This window comes from Alligator mississippiensis, chromosome 12, assembly GCF_030867095.1.
Source record: "Alligator mississippiensis isolate rAllMis1 chromosome 12, rAllMis1, whole genome shotgun sequence".
Classification (NCBI taxonomy): Eukaryota; Metazoa; Chordata; order Crocodylia; family Alligatoridae; genus Alligator; species Alligator mississippiensis.
The window spans coordinates 6,016,500-6,042,009 of NC_081835.1; the positions used below are offsets into that span (position 1 = coordinate 6,016,500).

At 41.1% G+C, this 25,510-nt stretch overlaps 1 protein-coding gene across 1 annotated transcript; it reads right to left on the reverse strand.

Moving 5' to 3' along the window:
• On the reverse strand, positions 1 to 25,438 carry TMF1 (TATA element modulatory factor 1). Its single transcript, XM_014605109.3, has 17 exons — positions 25,202 to 25,438; positions 21,582 to 22,825; positions 19,940 to 20,043; positions 17,636 to 17,762; positions 16,738 to 16,843; positions 14,561 to 14,703; positions 13,352 to 13,518; positions 13,015 to 13,171; positions 12,341 to 12,433; positions 11,251 to 11,407; positions 10,209 to 10,401; positions 8,366 to 8,435; positions 8,190 to 8,282; positions 7,188 to 7,307; positions 6,362 to 6,508; positions 5,365 to 5,490; positions 1 to 3,903 (listed from the first exon to the last, which is right to left on the reverse strand). The coding sequence occupies exons 1-17, from the start codon at positions 25,341 to 25,343 to the stop codon at positions 3,760 to 3,762; spliced, it is 3,333 nt and encodes a 1,110-aa protein (XP_014460595.1). The 5' UTR covers positions 25,344 to 25,438; the 3' UTR covers positions 1 to 3,759.
• Between the last annotated feature and the right edge of the window lie 72 nt (positions 25,439 to 25,510).

Here is a 25,510-nt window from a genome sequence, read left to right on the forward strand (position 1 = left end):
TTAGATCAAAATTTTATTCACCCCAGACCCATGCTTTATACAGGTTGCTTATTTACATTATTTTACATCTGGATTTCAAATGTTCAGGTCTCACAGAATATTAATCCATTTTCTGTGATATTCAAGATCACTGTAGCCTTTCGTGGAACATACGTATAAACGTAACAAAAGGGCTCATAGCATAGGACAAAAAAATGTACTTCTCTGTAGTGAAGATAAAAACAGACACATGTACAGCTGGGCAGCATTGGACCAGTTGCTCTAGCTCTCATTAAGGATGCAGTCAATGCCCTTGAAGTTAACAGGTTGTTGCAACATATCCTAATTTCTCTTTATGGTAACACGCTGCCAGCTGATCAGGGGTCTAATCCAAAATGCTTTGAAAGCAATAGGAGTCTTCCCATTGCCTTCACTGTATTCAAGAATAGACTCCTATTACTTTGAGTAAATCTGTGAAGTATAATGTTTCTTCACACTGGCAGATACAGCAGTTTTACTACTTCACAGCAACAGGCAGCAAGAAAAGCAACAGATGGCATTTTCATCTATTAATTTGAACAATGCTAGGTGGTCCTATTAAGACCTTTTTTGTGTGCAAACATACCTGTGCTGACGGCACTGAGTTGAAAGGATGCTGGCAGCCTTAAAAGCAAACACACCAGTGTTACAGCCAAGATGCACAAAACGGGTTACTTTTTACGGTTCTCTGTTTCACAAGATTTTGATGCTTAGTACAGATGTAAATAGCGTCACTTCCTGGTTTTCAGGCTCTAGGATAGGCTGCAAGGGAAAGGAACAGCCAAATCCAAGCACTGAATTTAGGAGGAGAGTTTGTAAAATCTTTAATTTTGTAGACTTTAAAACCTAAGTTCTGCACCTAAGTACTGACAAATACTGCCTTTTACATCCAAGAGGAAAAGAATATGACATGTAAGCATACATCAAGGCTTTCTACTTGTCCAGATTCCTTTTAAAAATTAGATATTGTCCAAAAAACATTTGTATTTATTAGATTTATTACTGTATATCAGCTCCAATTGACAAGTTACCCACTCACATTTTAATGGTGGAATATTACCTTCAAAACGGTTCTGCAATGATATGCCAAAATAAAAATGACAAAGCTAGATGCATATTTTTCATGGAATAGTCCTTGACTTGCACAAGCTTGAATACAACCCAATCTACAAGATAAAATGTGGTCCGACTGGCAACTGATACTGAATCGATACCCTACGCTAATTTGAACCTGGTTGTTAAAAAACACTTTAAGCACTTTTAAAAAACTATTTACACGTTAGAACTGAATGACTGATTTATGCTCTTGAAAGTAAGCATCCACATTTCAGTCCCTACTGCCTACTTGGAGCACTGGGAGGGTTCATTTTATGAAAGCAAAATGTCCAGTCTTAGAACAATACTCATTTCCAAAATGAAATCAAGCATGCAGATCAAATGAGATAAAGAATAAAACCCTATTTTAAGTTCTGTGCTTGTATTGCTTCCGTAGGGCAAATCCCGAGTCAAACTGCGCTCTGATTTCAAAGGGGTGGATCCCAGAGGGGCGGTGGCGCATTGAGACGGCACCCATTGAAGACTTCCCTTTTCTTTTTTGCAGGCCCCGAGGATACAAATTCCTAGTACAGGATCGTCTCTCCTGTGAAAGCTGGTTCCCCAGCTATCACATTTCATTCATTCATTCTAAGGGCTGTACAGCTGGACCACACAGGACCACTGCTCCCCCAGTAGAGACCAAAGTGTAAGGATACTCAGGCTTTTTCTCTGAGCAAAAATGGCTGGTCCAGGAGAAAAATAACCCAGTAACATCCCACGTTAAACCACCAGCTTTCCTGCCCTGCCCTACAAGGGGGGCTGGGCTGAGGGGGCTTTTCCGGAGCCCCCACTTCCAGCTAAACTGGCACCCCCAGCAGGGCTGCAAAGGGGAGCTGGAAGCGAAGCTGGGGAAGCCCCTCTGGTTTTTAAATCGCTGCCCCTGCCGCTCAGCTGAGTGGTGGAGGCTGCCTGGGGAAGTTGGAGGGGCAGGGAGCAGGGTGTACAGAGGCTCTCCCTTGCTGCAGACACTGCCCAGCTGACCCCAAGGAGTGGGACAAGGCAGGCTCCCAGAGCCTTGCCACAGAAGCCAAGTGCTCCCACCCATCTCCCTGCACCCCTCTGGGTAAGCCCAAAGGAGTGCAAGTGGGGCTATTCTCCTACAGGGGAGAACTGGGAGGGATCCCACCATGAGTGCCTCCCGTCCTGCCCATCAGCTGATGCTGGGGGGCAGAGGGGTCATTCACTTGGGGGCTGAAAGCCTGCCCCTTTCTGGGCAGGATCAATTAATGGACATATTAATGTCAACTAAGGGTATGGGTAGCTCAGGGAAGGGCCCTCTAATGCCCCCTGGCTAGAGAGCTTGTCCATGAAGCTATGCAGCCATGGGGACGAAGGAACATCGGTACAAGTCCAGCTCCCAGGCTATTTTCCTGCTGGAATAAATTTCTTCTGGTAGAAATGAACATTTGTACGCAGCCTTAGTTAAGTTACGAATGTGGAGAGGGAGGAGAAATCACTCATAATTGAAGCAAGTGGTGGAATAAGCAGAGAATTGCATATGCAGTACAGTTCAGAATATGAGCATCCATTACTGCGGCAGTATTCAGCACAGTGAACTATTTGCTGTCTGGAATGCAAAGAGGAAGAAGCAGACTAGTTCTCAGCATTCCCAAGGGTCCGACTGCTCTGACGCATGACCCGAAACGTGGCTCTTGAAATATCAAGCTGCACAGATGCTGATTTAGCCAATAAGGAATTGAGTGATCTTTTGCAATCACTGCTGACTACCTTAAAAATCAGACTACTTCAGTTCCAAAAAAGTGGGGCATAAGAATCAGATTTAGACCAAGAATGGCTACAGAAGAGCAGCAGCAATGATTTCATTTCAAAAGAATTTTATTTTTCTGACTTTCTTTTTTTTAAAACAGTACCACTAGAAGCAGCTCCAAAACCTAAAGGAAACAAGTGTTGAACTGTCCTGCTTGCTGAAGATGATGTTAACTGTATGTAGAGACAGGTTTACCTGGAGGTCTAATGACCCCAGGGATGCAGTACAAATAGCATGCAAGATGAAGTAGTGGATTTAACAACAAGAATAAGTTACAGTCTTGGTCCATCTCTTTGCTTTAGGGAATTGGTGCAAAACAGATGTTCTGTGAAGCAAAATTTCTCCATGAAAATGAAACTGCTGTTCTTCAGATTCCCAAAATACAAATCAGGAATTCTCCCTTCATTGAAAAGATTGGAAACATCTACCCTCTTAAATTTCAGACAGCAAGTCTCTGCCACTTGTGTTGCAGTAAGAAAAAAAAATAGTAGTATAATTTTTATTTTTTTTTTTTATAAAAAGAACAAATGTTCAGAACATTTAAAAGTTCTTCCTTCAACACCTTCCTCTGCCACATGGTCAGGTCATATCGCATAAATCAATCTTTCTTCTACTGCTTGGACATAAAACGGTCCATTTTTAGTTAAATAAAGGGAGGGATGGTTTTAATTAAAAAAAAAAGAAAAATTAAATATTGCACAAATAATTTAACTGCAGACAGTACCAGACACCATTAAAGCATTGTTTTTTCCTGCGTATGAATTCTACAATATAGTCACATTTTCTATAGTACATTTTTTACAACACATTTGAATTTACATGAACAACTATCTTTACAGTCTAATATCACTGTGGTAAAGTTACAGTTTCAGCAGGAATTAGTTTTGTCTTTGTTTTAAGAGTTCATCTATCTGAGTCTTGTACATATTTTTCACATCTTCAAGATCCAGTCGAAGTTCTTCCGCCTCTTCTGCTTTCTCCCCATACATCTGGAGAATTGTGTTGTATCGTTGATCCAAATCCTACAACAACATGCATGTTTGGTTATTTGACTGTTTCCCCAATAATAATAATAAACTAACATGGTAGTTTTCATTGATTGTCAAACACTTACCATTCTAACAGCTATCTTATGAAGTCAAAGTACGTTTATCAAAATTAAGGGTTTTTTGTTGCTTTGTTTCTCACAAGTAAAATGCCTAACTAATAAAGGCTTCTTGCTCCGTGTCCTGACTAATGATGAACTTGTGCTTTAAGGAATGGTTAAGGGGTAGCAGAGTCCAAAGGTAGGATCCTTAACGACAAAGAACAACCAACAAGGACTTTTACATTCAACTCAGTTGCTACGGCAGGATGTAGACTGACAGATAATTTACCTACACTCTCATATAAAAGATCTCGGACTGTTGAGAGAGAGAGAAAGGGAGAGAGATCACTAGAAATCTGAAACACACTTGCAGGCTTTTGCTCAGAAATCATGACACACTTGCATCTCGCTCCTTTCAGAAGGTAGGAAGTTTGAATTTCTATCTGGATTTCAAAGTAAAATATGGAGCCTGCTTCATGACTCAGGACACTTTGAATGCTACTCTTCAATTTTAAGCATCACACGTTCTACAGAACCTGCAAGCAGGTTCATATATTAGAGTCCAAAACAGTTAAAGCAGCATATTTTCTTTGCCTCTGAGCAGAACAAAGTAATCTATATTTTCACACAGATTCACAGAAGTTTAGGTCTGGAAGAGACCTTGTGAGATCATCGGGTTCAGCTTGACAGACTCTTCAAAATTTTAATCTTCCACATAATAGCTCCAGGCTTTCAATTCACATAACTTGAGTTGCAGGCCAGAAATGATGAATACTGTGAGCAAGGAATGTGTACATAATTGTGTATAAAATTATGAGAACTGTATGTGAAAGTGACCATCTGGTCCTGAAGGAGATTAGCAAAATTATGCTAAATTTTAGCATTCTTTATTGTTGGCGTAAGCTTCTTAAAATATAGTCTGATATCTCCGTATAAGATCACAATTGCAAGACTTCACCCGAATTCTCTTAGAAGGATACACAATCACTGCACTATACTTTCACTAGACTGACCCTTTAAAAATAACATTCAGAAATAACTGATAACTGCCATAACGCAAAACCTACTGATAAAATCCATCAGTCTCTACGCTTAAAATTACCAAGTTATAGACTCACTTAAATTTTACTCTTAAAAAAAAAAAAAGCACTTAATATATTTTGAGTCTAAAATAAACATTTCTTTATTTTTTTTACTGTCTGGATTTGAACAATTTAACATGTTTTATGATTACTATCCTCTCACTTAAAAAAAAACATTTTGTATCAACTGCGCTTGCTGGGCTCTGGCTGACTTAAAGTCATGAATGATAACTTGTTAGTTTTCCTAATTAAAAAACACATTGGTCATTCAAGTTCAGATTCACAGATGAGCTTAAATATTTATTCCACCTTACCTTCAGCTGTGCCCGCAATTTTGGTATCTCCTTCACTTTTTCTTCAAATTCATCATTTTGATTAGTTAATTTAACCAGTTCCTCAGCCATTATCGACCGAGTTTTTTCAAGGTTTCCAATTTCCAGCTAAGACAACGACAACAAAAAAGCATTTAACTATTAGATATTTGTATTGAGAAACCCAGGTTAGAAATCAGATTTTTCATTTTTAAAAAGCTCATAGTTTAGAGGCCTTGCTAGCTAATTATAATGGCAGCACAGAATGACTGCTTTACTTTTTAACTATACAGATTGTTAGATTTACAAGACATGAGGAGATATAACAATCACACACACAGCAGAATCCACGTAATCCATTTCATATTAAAAATTTAAGATCAATTGCTGAACTCATATTTATTTTAAACACAAAAAACCCATTATATTTCAATTCACATTTTCAGTGGCATAATACATTTCAGTATTTTCCATCATTGCAGACCTCTGTTTTTATGTATGTCACTTGGGTTCAAATGAGCATTTATGCTAGAGTAACCTGGGGAATTTTCATTCCCAGATGAGTTTTAGAAAACCCCAAACAGATGTGATATACTATGTTTGAAGCACCTACAACTGACTGGCTTGGGAAGAGCATCTATTACAAATCTGACAGAGGCACTTTTTCATGAAATCTTATCAAATATTGGTGAAGTAGCCAGCCATGGTCTGTCCCACATCCCATTCTTTACCCCACACTGCTCTCCTCTCCCCCTCACCTCCCCCCCAAAAAAAAAAATGATGTCCCATCATGACTTTTACAGAACTGCTACAGGGTAGAAAGAGAGAGGTCCCCAACAAAATGGGAGCCAAACTCCCCAAAGCCACAGTTCACACGTTCATATTTTATAAAGGTACTGGGTCAAATGCAGTAAAATAAATATGATTTTTTTTTTTACTGTTTTAATCTTTCTACTTAGGTATGATATGCAGTTACAACACCCAGTGACTCTTACAGTACCTGTAGGTGAGAAATCTCTCCCTCCCTTAGTTTTAACTGTGATTGCAGGTTTTCAATGATACTTGAACCTGCTCCCATTCTTATAGCATCATAAAGATTGTTCCCACTTGCAGACACTGATCCAAACGAATGGTCATGAGGATCATCCTACAAATAAAAGTGAAACAACCTTAAGACTGGATATGAAAGACTTAATTTCAAGAACTCTGGCACCAGAAGCTAGATGTTATTGATATAGTACATTTAGACTGCTCTCATTAGTGTCAAGGGTTTCAATGCTTCAAATAAATTTACTTGAAAGAAAAGGTCATGGCAAACAGTTAAATAAAATTTATGATCTTCACTCCTTTTTAGTTTGCTCTGTTAAACAATGGCTGTAAGGGTATCTGAGACACTTTCATCTGCAGCGATACAGCAGAAACAGCCTTTGTGCAGACTGCATCAAGATGTAGCTGTTTTCTTCACCTGAGTGGTAAGAGATTACAGAGTCACAGGATTAAGAAGTATACTGAGATCTTTCTGTGTTCTCAAACACCACTTGCACTTAATCAGTTTTCATTCATTTTGTAACACACCCTGGAATAACTGGCACCTTCCGCACTTGCTATCCATAGACTGCTTATACTACTGTACTACATTTAAAAATGTATATAAATCCCAGGCTCCCTCCTGTGAATACTGTGCAACTCTAGACATTTTGTAGGTATGCTTAAATTCTAGTGCAGATATAAACAACTGTATCAAGACATCAACATAAGTCATTGGAAAGAAAAGGCAGCAAACAGACAGTCTAGCAAGAGAAACCAGTTGATCCACCATACAATACCTGAGAGAGGAAGGAAGCCTGAAGCCCTGCCATGTCAACTCCACTTATCGAACTTGAGCGTGACAGAGTTGGAGTACTCGAAACAGTTTCCATTGTCGACAATGAAAATGATTTGCGTTCCTTGAGAAAGAGAGCAACTTAGAGAACAAATAAAAATACTTGCCAAGATCCTAAATCTAGAAAGACCATTTTTATGAGTTTCCTTTTTCACTCCCAAATGCAGAACATGTATTACCATTTCCCCACCCCACATCATAACTAAATTTAAACAGTGAAGATTTAGCAGACACCCAGGGCAAATAGCCCGAGTTCAACTTCTCAAGCTTTCTTGGTAATGAAGGAGCAGAAGCAGCTACCCACAAAAGAGATTTTGAAGCAGTAAAAAAATTTTGCTGAGCTCATGAACTTACAGGGATGACCCCATTCCACAAAGGTAGCTTTCTTCCCTGGAGGGAGGTCAGTGAAGAGACTTTTAAGTGTTGCACTGCCTAAATCCAGGATCTTTGAGGCCAACAGCTCTTACCCACCAGTTTTATAAACAAACCGACCACCCTTGCAACAAGCACCTGCAGGCGTGTTCGATTCAGAAAAATGAAGTGAAGAGTTTCTGAACAGGACTTCTGGTCTCAGAACTTGCAGCAACGAAGATTAACAATGATGGCTGTTCTATATCAATTAGATATAGGCCCAGTCACTTATCTCTCTCTCCTCCATACACTGCCATTGCCCACCCTTTATCTATTTTGTGACTAAGTAGATAAACCCTCTTGCAGGACTATAAATCCATTATCCTCTACACCAGAATTACATTGAGTAGAGAAAAAAACATGATAAGTTTGAAAGAATATTGGGTCTCAGATGTTTTCTTTCATGGTATTACAGTACTATAGCCTCCTAAGTCTCATTTGTTGTTGTGATGTTTGGTCTTAATGGTCTGGATACCTGCTATAAAACTGGCACTGTGTATTTATTTTACATGAATATTAATATAAACGGCAATACCTTTTCCTTTGCTGCTTCTTGTACAAAAATGGCTTTCTTCCTTTCTTGCTCAACTTTCATCTTCTCCATTTCTAACTGAGTAGCTAACAGTGTCTAAAGGAAGAAATGTAGATTAATAATCTCCTGCCAACTCTGAATTTGATGATAAAGAAATGCAAAATTGAAGCAGTCAATACCTTTTCTTTCTTTGCTTCTTCAAGGGTTTTCGCATACTCATTTCTAAGGTTTTCTAGTTCGACCTCACACCTATTTTGAGAACAGACATGAATAAAGGCAGTCACAACAGAATTTTCTCTTCATTTCTATCTTAGAGTCATACAAAGAAAAAAAAGTTAACAGAACAGGGTTTGCTACTTGAATGTTAGCTATTTTTAAGAAGGCTTCTTAGATCAGTCCTGGCAATTTTAAGTCTTGTTACTGCGCATCTTCTTTAATGTTCTGGGTACGTGCTCTATCCTGCCATAAAACAACCACCTATTTTAATGTTTATCTGGTTTATTTTTTAAAGAAAATTTCAATACATTTCCTTTATACAGGCAGTCCTTGGACTTACGACACAACTGGTTCCTGAAAACCGGGTCTTAAGTCGAAACGTTGTAACTCGGAACCAATTTTCTCGCAAGAAAATGTTATAAATGGGGGATTGGTTCCTGAACCAAGGCCCAATACCCTATTTTCACCAAAAATACCTCAGAATTTTGTACTTGATCAATTATAGATGAGTAATATAGCTACATTCATATATTTATATTGTAAATAACAGTCCTATCCATTTGGAAGGACTTCTTTGAGGTGGCTTTGCTGGACTTTTGAAGGGCTCTTGGTTGGATTTTTCGAAGGGTTCTTGGCTGGAGTCTTCTCAGGAGTCTTGGCTGCAGGTTTTCTGAAGTCTCATCTGCTTCCTTAAAGAAAGTGTCCAAGAAGTTTGGACAGACGTTCTCCAGGGAGATGAGTGATGCAGCGAACTTGTTTGCTGGCATGGCATTGCATTGGATCAAACGCTGCAAGTCAAAACTGGTGTTGTAATGTTGAAACAGGGTGTCAGTTTATAAACACTGTAAGTGCGAAACGTTGTAAGTCGAGGACTGCCTGTTCTATTTGTATACAAAATGGTAAGCATATAGATATTATCAACCCAAACCAAGAAACAGAGGGACAAAACTATCCCAAGTGACAGACTGCTTGAAAAGAAACTGCACCTGACTAGACAAGTAGCAGTCGAACGAAAGACTAGGAAAGTATTCTGATCATCCCTCCACCCTAGATACCAGGAAGCTAGGAAAGTTCATCAGAAAATTTTGAATTCCCAATGCAAGAAAGTACATCTCTCTTATGAATAATGCAAAGTAGGGAAGATTAAACACCCCATTTTAAGGACACAGCTGTCAAAGCCTGAAAAAACAAGAATTTCACAAAATGCAGTGTAATTTTATAGTTTTCTTGGTTTTTTATCATTAAAAAATAATTGGGGCTATCGCAGTTCAACTTCTTAAACACTTAGCAACTACTTAAGCTAGTTTACTTTAGGACAAGATGCGGGATATTTTTTACTGTTCCCAGGGAAAGCTGCTTTGCACACGCGGACCCTCATGCCAGCATGGGCTCCAACTGTAACTGCAAAGTAACTTGCAGGAGCAGAATCAAAAAGAACAGTACACCCATTTAGCATGCCAAAAGCAGATGAACTGAAGCTCACAGGTGAAGAAAAATATTAAGTTTCACATCTCAAGTAGCACTTTGGCAAAAACCTGGACGGTATAAAGATAGCCCCAAGCAACTAAAGTAATAAGTACCAGACAAAAAGGAAGGCTCTTCTCGGCCTGCCTCAGTCAGTTTTCTTGCCATATGAATAGTTATTAATATTTTAAAAAAGACAATAACTAAACACAAAAGAAACCCAATAATTAAAAGTAAAAAAGACACAGGAACTTAATACACAAGATAGTATAATTCAGATCCATTCATGTCAGTATAACATCGTAAAAACCCTTTCTGAACTAAGAACTTGACCCAATTCACCTATTGTTTTCATTTTCCAGTTTCTTGAGTCTGGCTTTCTCTACTTCCAGCTGAGCCTGAAGGCGACTGTTCTCTTGCCTCAGCAGGCTGTTTTGCGATTCAGTGGCAGACATCTGAACTTTATTGGAAAGAAGCTCTTCTGTAGCAGCACGTTCTCGCTCAGCTGCTGCTGCCAGCAGGGATTGAGACTCACCTAAAACCAAATTTAGAAGTTGCAATCCATTGTAAACAGATGGCTAGTTGACTTACTGTCAACATCATCAAGTATCCATAATTGAAGCCAATTATTTAGGTGGCTACCTGAAAAATCTGATGTTTGTCAAGTATTTTAGATGCAAGTAAGAAAGAAACAAAATGAAGATTTAATTCTGTAAGACTTCAAGCTAGAGAAGTGTTATCTTTCAATATCACCCAAGATATTCTAAGCAGTCCTGTCATTAGCCATCAAAACCATGAAGGTATAGGAAAGGTATATATAGTTTGAGGACTGGCTAATGGCAATGGACCAGCTTTTAAATAAGGGCAGCACATACTCAAGAGGTACAAAGAATTGTCAAATAAGGATGGTTTGGTATTCTGTTCTGAAAGTGTATAATTAAGAGCTAAAACACTAATCTCCGTGGTTCCCTACCGTCCCTGGTTGTGGCTTTGGATCATTCCACTGTCATTTCGTTCCTTACAGCCCTAATAATCTCAGATGAAATACATTTGTTTCACAACCTTGGATAGCCACAGGCAATTATTCCTATGACTACCAATTCAATGTGTCTGGCACTTTGAGGTGCTGGTCCATTTCTACTACCCATTCTTCCCCTTCCATTTTTAAATGTGAAATGTCCCCCAAGACTTATCTGGCATATAGCAGTGATATTTCCAGGACCTCAGCTCTTTTATAGAACCTATGAATTGGGTCTCACAGCACCCTTTGCAGACACAGATTTAAATCCAGGTCTCCCATCCCAACCCCGTCTCAGACACTGCTGACATCTAGTGCTTCTCCACAGATCTGCAAAGGACATTAAAAACTAGAAGCATGTCTTACCAAGCCTGTCAGAAAGGTTCTTCTCTAACTTTTCCCACGTGGAGGTCTGGGCTCCCAGTGTTGCTTGCAGATTTTCTATCTGCCGGAGAAGTGGCCTTGTAGCAGATGTAACACTTTGACTTAGTTCTTGGTTCCTATTTTCTGCTTCTTGGAGTCTCTGAATTAGGATTTAGTTTAAAAGTTGTTAAACTTTCAACATTGTGCAGGACCAGTTTAAGTGACAGTACAAAAATCAAGCTAAAAACAAATTTTAGGTTCTAAATTAAGGGCTATGTAAAAGATATATTCAATAAATCTGGAAGTAAGGTAGCAATTTAATTGCCCAGGACTGTTCCTGAAGGTAGCATTACATTCACATATACCTGGAGTTCACAGTGTTAGTCAGAAGGTGGTCCTAATCTATTAGTCCCTAACTGGCAGCACATTAGATTTAAATTTTAATGCCCCTGCCTGTTATTTCTCTCCTTTTGTACCTATCCAAAAGTTCAAGATCTGCTTTTGACCTTCCGAATTCCCAACTCTTTCACAGGCTCATATAATCTGCGATCAAGTCCATCTTCCTCACCTGAAACTAATAAGACTAACTTTGACAGTATTCTCTACAGGATCCAAGCAATGCTACATCTAGATTCTACTCTCTGGACTACTCCCAAGAGGTAAGGATGAAGCATAGACTATTTTTTCAAGAACAAAAAGGAGTTTAAACATCCATTTGTTACAAACTTTATACTGCTACTAGCAGTATACTAGCTTAAAGATTCAATTTTGTTTGATACTAAAAGGATGCATCATGCATAAAACATGGTATGAAAAGTTTCCAAACTGTCATTTTTCACAAAGCCTTAATGGGTATATATAAAAAACATTTTAACAGCAAATCCTAATGCTCCCTTACAGAAGCAGATCAAATTGTACCATCCCAACAAACCTATACTTTGAGCCATTAATTTTCAAGACATTTTAGCACTTTGTATAATGCTTTTAGGTGCTCTCCTGCCAAGTAAATGGCTTAGTATAAATACTTGCATTTTTCATTTTGAACAAAGAAACAAGAGGTTAGAAAAACACACTGAAACAGCATGTACAGTACCTGTTGTAGCTCACTGATTTCTTGGCGTAAATAGTCTTCCTTTCTTGCTGCTTGCTGTTCTGCCCGTTGCAATGCCAGCCTCAGGTCTGCCACCTGTGTCCACAGGAAGTAGACCATTACGCGTCATTAACCTCTTGCAGAGAATTCTAGTAGCATAATTTTATCACTGCTACAGTTCTGCACCAGTAATTACACTGGGGCTCCAACTGACAAGTTTAAGAAGCAAGTTATGCAGTCATGCACCATGTGCATAACTTATACTTGTTTATCACACCACCGATTGGTTATACAGCGGTCAGTTCAAGAACTAACTTTGCATCACAGAATGTTACGAGCATGAAAAACAGTTTACCCCCAAAAGTAAAAAGTACAGGCCTTATTTTAAATGGGATTTAGTGTAGACTTTGCTCCTCCAAAGTTTTGCTCCATTGTTAACTGACTCTCTGTCCTATTTGACATCTCAAACTCATTTTACTTATTTGTTACAAAAATGCTGTAGTAGAGCTGCTTAATATTTGTCAAATCTGCTTCTGGCAGCAGTGTTTAGAAAAAGGGAAATTCTAACAACCCTTTGCCCTGAGCCTGGGTCATTTGAACAGAGTACCGTGCTTATGAATCCTAAGGACGTTCACAAATTAAGTCAGAAAGCTTTAATCACCCTGTTAAAAATTCACCTGAATTGCTAAAGCTTCCTGTTGTTGCCGGGCCTCCTCTTGGGCCTTCTCTAGCGCTAAACCAAGTTCTTCTTTCGCCTTCATTTCACAACTTAACGCTGCTTCTTGTGCCTCACTGTCCTTTGTAGCATTGGCTTTGTGAAGCTCTGCAAGCTCTCTGCAAACCAGGAATTAAAAGCACTGAAGAATTCATAATATCTACAATGATCCGTAATAAAACTACCGTACAAAGCAATTTATTAACTATTGTTTTTACTGCTCATTGTAAGCATGTCCCAGGCACTCCACAGAGGAAATTCTGAATGTAAACGTGTTTTATTTTCCAACACCTGCTTACTTGTATGCATTGTCGAGTGCTGTCTGAATGCTTCGGTTCTTTTCTTCAAGCTCTTCCACCTCCACCTGAAGCCTGCTAAGATCCTTCTCTTGCCGCTCTCCCACACTGTTGAGGTGTTTAATGTTCTCTCGATGCTGCTTCTCAACTTCCTCCTTGCCATCAAGCACCTATTAGGTAAAAAACCAAAAACAAACAGGCAAACAACACGTAGCAGTTTATAAAATTAAGTGAAAAATACAACAACAAACATTCTGCTGTATTTAAGGCTGAGCATTTTATAACAGATCTTTAGTTAAATTCTATAAAAAGCTCACAAACTGCAGTTCCAACTACACTTCAGCATTTCACATTTAGATAGTAACAACACACTCAGGAGTCAATGACACAGGCCTCTGTGTAAAGCCATGTAGTATTCCTGAGCCTGAGTACAGGGAACTGGTGGCAATGAAGTTCACCACTGATAGGAAGCCTTCTTCACCCCTAACAAAAGCCCCACCCTTGAGATGAGATGGCAACATACATAAATTATCTTGTCATCGAGCTTCTTGGGTTTCATTGATGTATGTCCACTCCAAAGTGACATCCTTAATGCAAACAAAATACTATGAACACTTCAAAATGAAGGCTGTAAAGGTCAATCTGGAATGCTCATTTAACCTCACTGACCAGATGTGGAATTCCTAAACTAGCTACATATGACAAACACTAAGAGGCTAGAGACTCTGAAAGCATACAGTGACATTTACATCTAAAGCTTCCAAAGCAAATCACAAGAAGATTAATTTGCTTGACAGTGATTAAAGATAGGCACTGTTATTACAGAATACATGCAACCACTGTTACACCAACATGTCAATTAATCAATAGGAATCAGTTATTTTAAAAAAAGAAAGGTTTGAAGAAAACCATTTAAAATGAGCTACCTAAAGGTACAGCAGCATAAAATTACTAAGAAGGGATCCAAATATTAAGAACCATAGGATGAGAAAAATAAATGATGACAAATCTCTTATGCACCAAGTAAAGGTACCCCAAAACCACATCCCAAGCTGCTGAAATGGGAGTAAGAACAGAAATCTCTAAACAAAAATGAAAAACCCAGAAACAAAAAAGCTGTCATAGAAACCCCCCCAAAAAGGACCATTTGGCAGAGACGGGAATCAATAACAGTAAAAGGAAGTCTAGGATGTGATTGCAAATAAAATTAACCTGTTTCAAAAGCTGTAACTCCTCTTCTAATTCTGTAATCTTTTTATTCTGTTTTGCATTAGTGTTTTCCCTCTCCTTCTCCTTTGCTCTCAGCTTCTTAATGATGTTGGAATTTTGTAGCTGCTGTTTTGAAAGCTTTTCTCCTGTGAAGAGAGATGTGCATTAAGTTAAATGCTAGCATACATTTCCAAACTCTGACTGACTGGTATAATACTTTTCTCACAAGCAGAACTGCAGTATAACCAAAGGGTACACTTTTACAAACGGGACTCCTTTATAAAATAATCTCAAACTTACCTGTTTATTTATTTTGGGGCTTTATGTAACAGAGGATCTATGTGCTTACACTATGTTACATTGTTAAGGATAATTAATGGAAAAGAGTAAATAAACACTGTCTTTTAATATCACAGAGAGTCTTCAGAATTGCACTATTCTAATGTTGAACCTTAAAAAAAAAAAAAACACAAGACAATCAGCTCTAAAGTTGTTAGATTTTCTCCCAAACACTTTAACCTATACCTTTAAAAAAAAATTAGGCACTGATATCGAAGTGGTAAGCACATTTTTTTCTATTATACAAAGATTCTGGAGGAATAACTGACAAAAGTCCAATCACACTGAATTGTACGTGGCAAGTAAGGCAAGTCTAAATGCCCAGAACTTCCCTTTTTTATCAGCCTACTCTATTTAATACAAAACATGCTGATAACCTTAATGGAAAGACAGTGTATTATCTATATGAATAATGAACATTCATCTAAGGAAGAGGAGTGCTTTGCATTTATTACTGCACCTGCAAAGGCGGCAACAGGAACTGCTATTAAACAGACCAAAAGCAAGTTACTTAACCCTGTAAGTCTACACCGCATCTCAAGAAACAACCACGACTTGATCTGCGCTGCCCGAAGTCACTAACTTGTAGTCCATCCATTTACGTCACGTTTCTGTGAACTGAATGTTTAATCACCATCTCTTTGTATTACTGTGGCAATGAAACACTTTAGCCCTGGACCAGAACATCACTATGTAGGTGCCGTACAAGCACGGAACAAGATGTTTTCTTCCCCAGAGAGTATATAACTTTTGTATAGAACAAGAGATTACAGCTAGATACAGATTTAAGGACACGAGACAACAAACGAGATAACACCGGCTAGAATGACAGATTGCTGTCATAGCAACTCACCAGCCTAACCACTGTGGGCAAAGGAGCGTTTTAAAGAGGGATTTGAAGGGACATGGAAGTGCCTCGGACTCTTACAGGGAGCTACACCCAAGAGGGGTAACGTAGGAGAAAATAGGAATGGTTTGGAAAGAGGTGATGAAGATCAGCATCTCAGGCCAATCAGAGATGGGAGCTAATTCTGCAACACCAGATGAGATCATTAGGACAGTATACTCCATGGAGAGTTTGAAGGTAAAAACTAACAGCTGTTTTCACGGAGGGATAAAATAATTAACCTATTTATTGTGAATTATGTCTTTCCCCCAAAGGCAATGAATCAAGGCAAATGTTTTGCTGCAGAAATGTTTTGGATAATGCCTTGTTAGTAATTCAGGGGATGACAAGTAGAGGGCTGCACTGAAAAACTGCTTTTGGTATGTGGAGGCATCTTTCAGGCCACCCCACATCCCTTCAAGAAAATGGGGGGAGGAGGAGGGAGTTGAGCAGCAGTGGCATTAACCCCCTAGCTAATGGCCACACCAACAAGCTCCAGCAGCCCTGGTGATGAGCCCCAAGGGCTGGTTACAAAGGTTGGTTGTCCCACCCCTCTGGCTACCTGCCAGCTGACCCACCTCCTGGCTGAGAGGGAGGAATATGGGCCACCAGCTCATTTCAGTTTGACACCTCTGACTGAAAGCATCCACTACAAAGGTATGGCATAGTCAGCCACGCTAAGGGAAGTGAATCGGTACTTCTATTCAGAAAAGAATTTGGGATTTTCTAGCTCTGCTGCCACTTTCTGGAGTGAGAGATTGTGGATGTTGTTCCAAAGGCATCTGTAGGCAGTCCAAGAAACTGCTGAGGGGCATGCCAGTGGAGCTACAGCTGACAGTCTCAGTCTCCCTATTAGTGACAAGCTCTACAACCACAAACCTGGTCTGAAATAAGGGAAATATTCAAAATCACAATAAAAACTTTTACCATAAAAGACCTCTTAATCAATACCCACCTTCCTCCATAAGTCCTTTGATTTGTTCATCTTTCTCCTTCAGTAGTTCAGCTGTTTCGTTACAATTTAATCTAGTAGCCAGTTCTTCTTTAACAGTCTTTACTTCCTAAAGAGAACCAAATATGCTTAGGACTGCTTACATGTGAGAGTAACATTATTTAAACACACACTAGGTTAACACAGTACTTTCTCCACTGGAAAACAAGCCTAAACATACCATAAAGTGATTTGAGCTTTTAGTTACAGAACAAAAGATCTCAAGTAAAAGGGAAGGAAGGGGGAACCCTTTTCAACAGAAACTATTCAATGACAATTGCTTGAGAAAAGGAAAATGAAGATGACAACTAGTTTTAAGCTTATTTTTTTTAAGGTCACTGACACACCTGTTTTTCTTCACCAAACTTCTTTGCCTCTCCCTTCTACTATATATACACTTGATATAAAAAACCAACACTTCTTCATTCATTCAAGTGAATTAGATAAGGCAGAGTTCTATTTCCTTCTCTTTAATAAAAGCACAACCTCCACTTGGCCCCACTATGCAAGTTTTATCAGTGGCCTTCTAAATAATTATCTTACAAATCTGTCATGCCAAAATAAGTTTAATTTTTCAATGACACTGCTTAATGCATTTTTTGTAGACTAAGAACATGCCCACTGACCAAAATCCTGAAATACCTGGGCAGTGAATTCCCAAACACTTTTCATCAATCAAGGCACAAAACAACCTCCATTATCTGGTCTCAGAGGTCTCCCCCCTCAGACACATCTTATATTGGTCTATAAGTAACTTGTCCATAGATACCCAGTCTCATGTTTTCCTCCAACTCCACTTCTATGATTTGCTCCCACATAGCCTCACCTTGCTTTATTTTAATAAAGCTAGAAAGCTGATTACCTTTTTTGCTGTATCTCTCTCTTTGCACGCTACTTGGACCTTCTTTTCAGCATCTGCTATACGCTGAGCAAACTCCTCTTTAAGAGATGAAATACTACTGCTCTCTTCTTTCATTCTGATCACTTCACTACATGTAAAACATTTTAGGATAATTGTACTGTTATGACATTTCAAGCAACATGTAACAAGTATTGTTTTTTAAAAACTCACTACAGTCAGTACTATTGCAATGGCACATGGAAGCAAAAACCAAGACTGGGGTCTGATTGTTATGTGCAGTCTAAAACCAGGAAGACAACAAAGCAATGTATTGTATCACTAGCCTTAAAGGACGTTTATACACGTGCTTCCGGGGGAAGCACTTTGCTGTGGGTGCTTTAATTAGAGCAGCTCTTAGAGACATCCTCAGTGTCATGTGTATTCAGCATCCCATGCTTCAAAATGGTAGCAGGGACGCTTTAACTAAAGCCTGTTCAATAAGCTTGAGTTAAAGCGCCCCTGCCACCATTTTGAAATGCAGGACACTGAATACACAACACAGAGGCTGCTGAAGCACGCGCTAATTAGCACGCTCCAGCAGACTTACAGAAGACTCTATTAATAAAGTCTGCTCTGATGAGTGCCAATTAGCATGTGTCGGAGCAGCGCTCCATCATGTGTATAGGTGCCCAAAAAGATCTGCACAAATGTAGTTTGGTATCATACTATAAATGTCAAATTTATTGAAAATGCATTATCATGTTCTCCTAACACAGCTTTACTACAATCCAGACCAAGTCAAAAGTGATTTCTTATTTGATCATTTACAAGCACATTTCAGAAAACAGATGTCTTCACACGACTTGTGAAATCTATCTGATATTATATACAGGAGGTATATAAAGGGAAGATGTTTCTTTTAGTACAGGAGCCAGCAACCCCTGGCCCATGTGCCAAGCACGGCATGCGAGGCCATTTTGCTTGGCACACTATCGCCAGCTTGGCTTCTAGGCAACTGCTGCCAGCCATGAAGCCTGGGCTGCTCCCAGCAGGCAGCTGGGTGGTTGCAAGCCCTGCTGCAAGCAGACCAGGCTCCATGGTTGGCAGCAGCTATCCAGAACCTGGGCCAGTTGCAGCCAGAAGGCTGCAAACATCTGCTCCGGGCTCCGGCATTAGCTCCATACTGGCGGGTGCACAGGCGCCTCAGAGCAGACCGTGGGGGAGCGGCCTGAGGCAGCACAACCCTGGCTTCTCCCCCACTGCCAGCACAGAGCTGATGACTGGGCTCTGGAGCCCGGCGTAGCTGTTTGTAGCCAGCCTGGGCTCCAGGCAGCTGCAGCAAGCAACAGACAGGATGCAAACAGCTGCGCTGCACTCCACAGCCCCAGCATCAGCTCCATGCTGGCGGCGACTGCACGTGCACCTCAGAGCAGACGGCAGGAGGGCTGTGCTGCCTCACGCCCTTATCCCCTTCATCCGCTCCAAGGCGCTCATGCATCCACCAGTATGGAGCCGATGTCAGAGCCCAGAGCAGCTGTTTGCAGCCTCCCAGCTGCAGCTGGCCCAGGCTCTGGTAGCTGCTGCCAACCACGGAGCCCAGGCTGCTTGCAGCAGGGCTTGCAGCTGAGCCCACCTGACTTCCACCCACTCCAAGCCCAGCCCCAGCCCAGCCCCCAATCAGGATGGGGCTGGTGCTGCCCCTTGCCAGAAGCACCGCACCTTTTGCAGGCTTAGCTGTGCGGGGTGGGTGGGTGGTTGGGCTGATGGCCAGGCTCCAGGCCAGGGCCTTGGCCAGCTGCCCTGAAGCCCAGGGGCTGGCTCCCCGGGGAAGCACAGGGGCTCTGGCAGGACCAGGGCATTGTTGCATTGGACTTTGTCCAGTGGCCCAGGAACTCGGCTCCAAGCGCCTGCACATCTGGTTCTGTGCGTCTGTCTGCCTCTGTGTGTGCGCACATGTGTCTGGTTCTGGATGTGTGTGCGCATTTGTCTGTTCTGGGTGTGTTCTGGTTCTCTGTAGGCATGTGTGTGTCAGGTTGTCTCTGCTCTCCTTTTTCTCTCTCTTATTTGTCTCTTTTTTCTCTCTCATTGCAACATGCTCAACAAAAAAGAAATACACAACAACAAAGGCAACATTTACGATTATTAAATATACTAATATACAGTGCGTCCTGCCATGTACACCCTGTGCCCGGCATGCTGGCACTCCAGCCAAAAAACCTTGCCTACCCCTGTTTTAGTACATCACACTATTTTATGTAGCCCCTATCAATATATTAACAAAAAAAGTGCAGATACATGCAGAACTGCTGATAGTTTGCTACTTACTCTTTCAGGTTGTCATAAGCTTCTTCTAAGCATGCCTTCTCTTTACTAACATTCAATAACTGGGTTTCCCTCTTTCCCAGCTTTTCAGTCAGCGAATCAACCATCTGAGAAAAATTTTAGGCATGAAGATGAGAAGAATAAAATGATGGGGATTAGGGTGGCTTTACTCTGATTCTACACTGAGTCTTAAATTCTCCCAACATTTTAAGGAGCTCAAGAATAAGAGCTAATGAAGAACATCACCACTCAGTAACACATTATATCAATCAGTAAATGTCTTGGTATAACATTTTAGATCTTTTGCATTTCGTTTTCTTTCCAGACTTCTGAAAAAAGAAGATAAACTTCACAGAAAAGAATGCTTAATGTATAATTATACACCTGGGGAACTTATTAAAGAAGATTTTTTATCTGAAGGTTAAATTGTAATTCTGTACAATTTAATTGCACATGCTCATCAATTTTCCTTGAAAAAACTGAATTTTTTTTAATTTTTTTTTAATAAAATCCTAGATTTTTATCCCAAACCACTGCTAATATCAGTATCACAATAAGCCCGGAAAACCAAAAATCAAGAATGGGGCGTGGCTGTTACATACTGTTCAAACATAGGTTTGGAACAAGGCCCTATCATACAGGGCTTAATTCAGCACAGACAGGATAGTCTGGGAGGGGAAAGAGACACAGAAAGGGGAAGCTGCTTACATCATAGTACAGCAGGGACAAGATTGAGAAGAGAACCTCAGTTTCTAGAGTCCCAGCCTAACGTCCCATCAGCTGGGACGTGGTGCTCCTCTATATTTCTCCTTGTATTTAGTTAAACCTCACATCCAAACCATATTTATTCTATTCAGTAACCAGTAAAATGTTTCTCTTCTTCATTAAAAAAAAAACAACAAAAAACAAACCTTGCAGCTTTAGTCTTTCTAAAGAAAGCCTGTTAAGGTTGTCATTAGCCTAATACACAGTATTTTCACATGCATAGACAACCCATGGCTTTCTATTTGTTAAATGTAATCTTTCATGTGAGATCTCTGAACAATAGAAATATTGCTGATATAGGGTACGCATTAAGAAACTGTATGATTCTGACAATATTTTCAGCATGATTTTGATAGCTCAAAGGTGGTTGTTATTCCCAAGCCATTTCATTTGCTATGAAAGTACATTTTAAAAAATTTAAGCTAGAGCTACATGCAGTGAGTTTCACAGTTAGCAAGTCTACATAGCAAAATATCTCCAAAATGTGATTCCTGATTACTATAAAAGTAATTAATTATCATAAAAAAAAATTCAAGGGTTCCCTTCATAGTTTGGGATCATCAAATTTACAGCCAAAAAAGCCAGAAGTATACACGAGAGCTCTACTATTAAGGCTCTATGCTTGCAGCCAGGTTTCTACACTTGTATTTATACCCAGATAGAGCCCTGATGACTTCTATGCAATGATGAATGGGAAAGTCCTAATGCTGAAGGGAATCAAGAACTTAATTTTCTATTAGAATTGAATGTTTTAGCTCAAAAATATTGGACAAGCGAAGTATACACCAAAGCCTACGCACTGATGTCAAAGTAGCTTCACCCACTTAAAACAGGACTGAATTCAGCCTCCAAAATGCTCAGGGTTAAAAGTGTTCGTTACCTTGCGAAGCTCTTCCTTTTCACAGTCCAGTTCAGGCAATGTTTCAGCATCTTGCTGCTGCGCTGTACACTCCACTTTTACCATTTCTTCTTCATCTGTTTGAGCAGCAGCAACCAAAATATCCGGCTGCTCAGAATTAACAGGGGTTGCACTTCTCCCGCTCTCCTCCATTTCAGTTTCCTCCGGATGCACAAGAAGCATCTCATTCAATTCTTCTTCAGATTTATTTTTCACGGAGTCAACCGTCTCGGTCTTTGGTGTCGAGGGGCCGACTGTAATAGATGCTGAAGCAGAAGCCCTGCCGGATAATTCATCATCCGAGTTGATTTCACTTACGCTTCGGCTATCCAACGACTGCACGCTGAATGAGTCTATTCTTTCAAATGCATCAGAGGAACAGCAACTCTCTGTCATTTTTTGAAAGTCATCTAAACGATTATACTCAGTGCAAGCTGACGTAGATAGGAGCTGAAAGGAAGTCTGCATCAGATGAAGGCTGGATTTTGAATCTGCTGCCTCTTGTCTAGAACTAACTGAGCTCTCACTTATTACACTCTCGTGGTCCAAAACTTCAATGTCGCTAGTTGTGGATGTGCCCGAGGAGAAAGTGCTGATAGGTGGTGAAGGTGTATTGCTTTGTCTGTCCTCATTTTTCTGCTCCTTGGCTTCCAAGCCCACGTCTTTTGCCTCTGGTGTAAGAGACTGTGCAGGGCTGTCGGGTGCACTTTCTGGTCCATCCTTCCCTATGCCAGATTTCACATTCACAGCAGCTTCAGGTACTTTCAGATCTAGAGTAGAGACTGCTTTATCTGAACTTTCATTTGCTGTTTCTTCATGCTCACTGTCATTTTTAATTGCAGAACTTTCTTCTAATTTCTCCTGGGGAATATCAAGGTTTTCCAAGTGCACTAAGGTAATTACAGAGGAGTCTTTTGTTTCTGGCTCTGTTACTACTGATGCATCTGGCTGACTGGTGTGGATACATTCTTTTAAAGTGCTGTTCACTTCTTCTTTGGGCCACTGAGATTTGGTTGGAGGTTTAAACACCACTGGACTTTTCTGTATGCTCTGAACATCCACTGGAGAGAGAAAGGCACTGAAGAAGTTTTCAGATTCATCTACTACCGTCCTCCTAACCGGTTTGGTGATTGCTGTCGTAGATATAGGCTGAGTTTGAGGTTCTGCATTAGAATTTAATCCCCAGGAAGAAGTGTCCCATCCTCCACTTGTAAGGGAATTTATTTCTAAAATGAAGAAAAGAAAATTAGACAAACCAACTAAAATTATGTGATCATTTCTACCATTCAGCTTGGTGAGATGCAACACTACATAAACTTACAATATTTATGGCAGTAAACACGCTATATGAAACCAAACAAAATATGAGTATATCACTTTTTATTGCTACTGCACCCTTAAACCACCTTTTCCATCAATTTTCAAACCAAAAGAAAAGAAATATATGAAATGATTCAGCAGCTTATGGTGGATTCAAAGTGTGGGTTAGGCACTACAGGACTTGCTGCCAGAAATGCAGTGCCCCGCAGTTCCTCCTGTTTTCCAGTTTACTGTTTGTGATTTGGTAACTCTGAAAAGAGCTGGGTGACAGAACTCGAAACTTTAACCTGACAATCATGTGCAAGCTTTTTGGGTTTTGGGTTTTTTTTTTAAAGAACCAAGATACAGGGATTGGCAAAGACAGATTCTGGTATGTCATGTATTACAAAAACTTTAAATTTAAATTAGCAGGCGAGGTTCTTTGGGCAGATGTGATATCTTTTATTAGACCAACTGAGTAGTTGGAAAAAAAGTTAAATTTAATTGACACGAGTGCTGTGCAACCTCTGTGTACATAAAAACCTGCAATTTCACTTATATGGCACTGACATTTCCTCTCCACCCAGGGGACAGCCTCCACCCCGCAGCACTCCCTGCAACATTTACATATCAAGTTAGGTTTACATTGTGTTGAGCAGCTTCAAAAAACACGTTTATTGTTCCTGTTAGAGATCCAAGTCTATCTCCGCTTCATGCAAGCCTGATTTTCTTTCTCGCTACTTCCTATGTGATGTGAAAGATATAAACACTAAGGATAATAATTCCAGATAACTTGGAGCAGCATTTCCCAGTCTGTAGTACGTGTACCACCAGTGGTACCACTGACAGGTTGTCTGAGTACATGTTAGAAGATTTATTATAATTACTTTATGACAAAAATTGGTTGGTGGTACTCAAAGCTGAACAGAAAAAAAAACGCTGGTGGTACCCAAGGTTGTATTGTTTTAAATCGGTGGCGCGAAATCTGTCAGAGTTTGGGAATCACCGACTCAGAGCTTCCCAAGGCTCTTCTTTTTGCCTCCCTACTTTCAAGATACAAGTTTGAAATACATAATTTAGACACTATGCATCATTTTTTTTTCTGCTCATTTATAACTGAAAACAGGTTCCTTATATATTAAAAAAAGAAAAGAGCAAGCCATCATTTCATATTTAAGTCACGGCAAATCTTTCAACAAACTAATACAAAATGTTGGCGAGCCAGGAAATCGAGAGGGCTACTTCCACACCAGAATGAACCAAACTTCCCAAGGAAACCCCACCAGGTTTCTACAGGCTTGGGAAGGGATGGACGCCACGGCCCGCCGCGATTCCCCGCTTCCCTCAAAGCAGGGAGGCAAGTGCCTCTATGGAGAATGACATCGCTTCAACATTTCTTCTCCTCCGTCATCCTTTCTGAGCAAGAACAGACCCAAAAGACCCGGGACCCAAAAACCCAGGACATAAAGACCCAAGGACCCAAAAGACCCAGGGACCCAAAACACGAAGCCCCAAGGACCCAAAAGACCCGGGACATAAAAACTCAAAAGACCCAGGACATAAAAACCCAAGGACCCAAAAGACCCGGGACCCAAAAACCCAAAGACCCAGGACAAAGACCCAAGGACCCAAAAGACCCGGGACCCAAAACACGAAGACCCAAGGACCCAAAAGACCCGGGACATAAAAACTCAAAAGACCCAGGACGTAAAAACCCAAGGACCCAAAAGACCCGGGACCCAAAAAACCCAGGACATAAAAACCCAAGGACCCAAAAGACCTGGGACCCAAAACACGAAGACCCAAGGACCCAAAAGACCTGGGACATAAAAACCCAAAAGACCCAAGTCATAAAAACCCAAGGACCCAAAAGACCCAGGACATAAAGACCCAAAAAAGACCCGGGACATGAAGACCCAAAAAAGACCCGGGACCCAAAAAAGACCCGGGACCCAAAAACCCAAAGAAGACTGAGGACAAAGACCCCAAAACGACCCAAAAAAGACCCAGGACATAAAGACCCCAAAAGGACCTAGAACATAAACACCCAGGACCCAAAAGACCCAGGACGTAAAGACCCAAAAAAGACCCAGGACATAAACACCCGAGGACCCAAGAGAGCCAGGACAAAGACCGAGGACATAAAGCCCCGGGACATACAGACCGCAAGCCCCGGCGCGGCGCGGCGCGGCGCGGCGCAGACAGGGCGGTGGCGGTGACCGAGGCCCGCCGCTGTGTTGACCCCGGGGCCGGCCCCGCCCCAGGCAAACCCGGCCCGGGCCGGCCCGGCCCCAGGCACGTACCGCGGTCGCCGTCGGGGCGGGCGGGCTCGGCCCAGGGCCCGTCCTCGGCCTGGATGTCCAGCACGCGGTCGATGGACTTTTGCGCCTGCGACAGCGCCTGCTTGGCGAAGCTGGACAGCTGCGACGCGTTGAACCAGCTCATGGCCCCGCCGCTCCTCAGGCCGCGGCCATGGCCGCTCCGCCCGCCCGCGCCTGCGCGCTGCGCCGCTCCACGTCGCCACCCGCCGTCACGTGGCCGCGCCTCAACAGCCGCCATCGATACCCGGCGAACGCTCCGGCCCCTTCCGCCTCGGGGGCTGTCATGGCGGA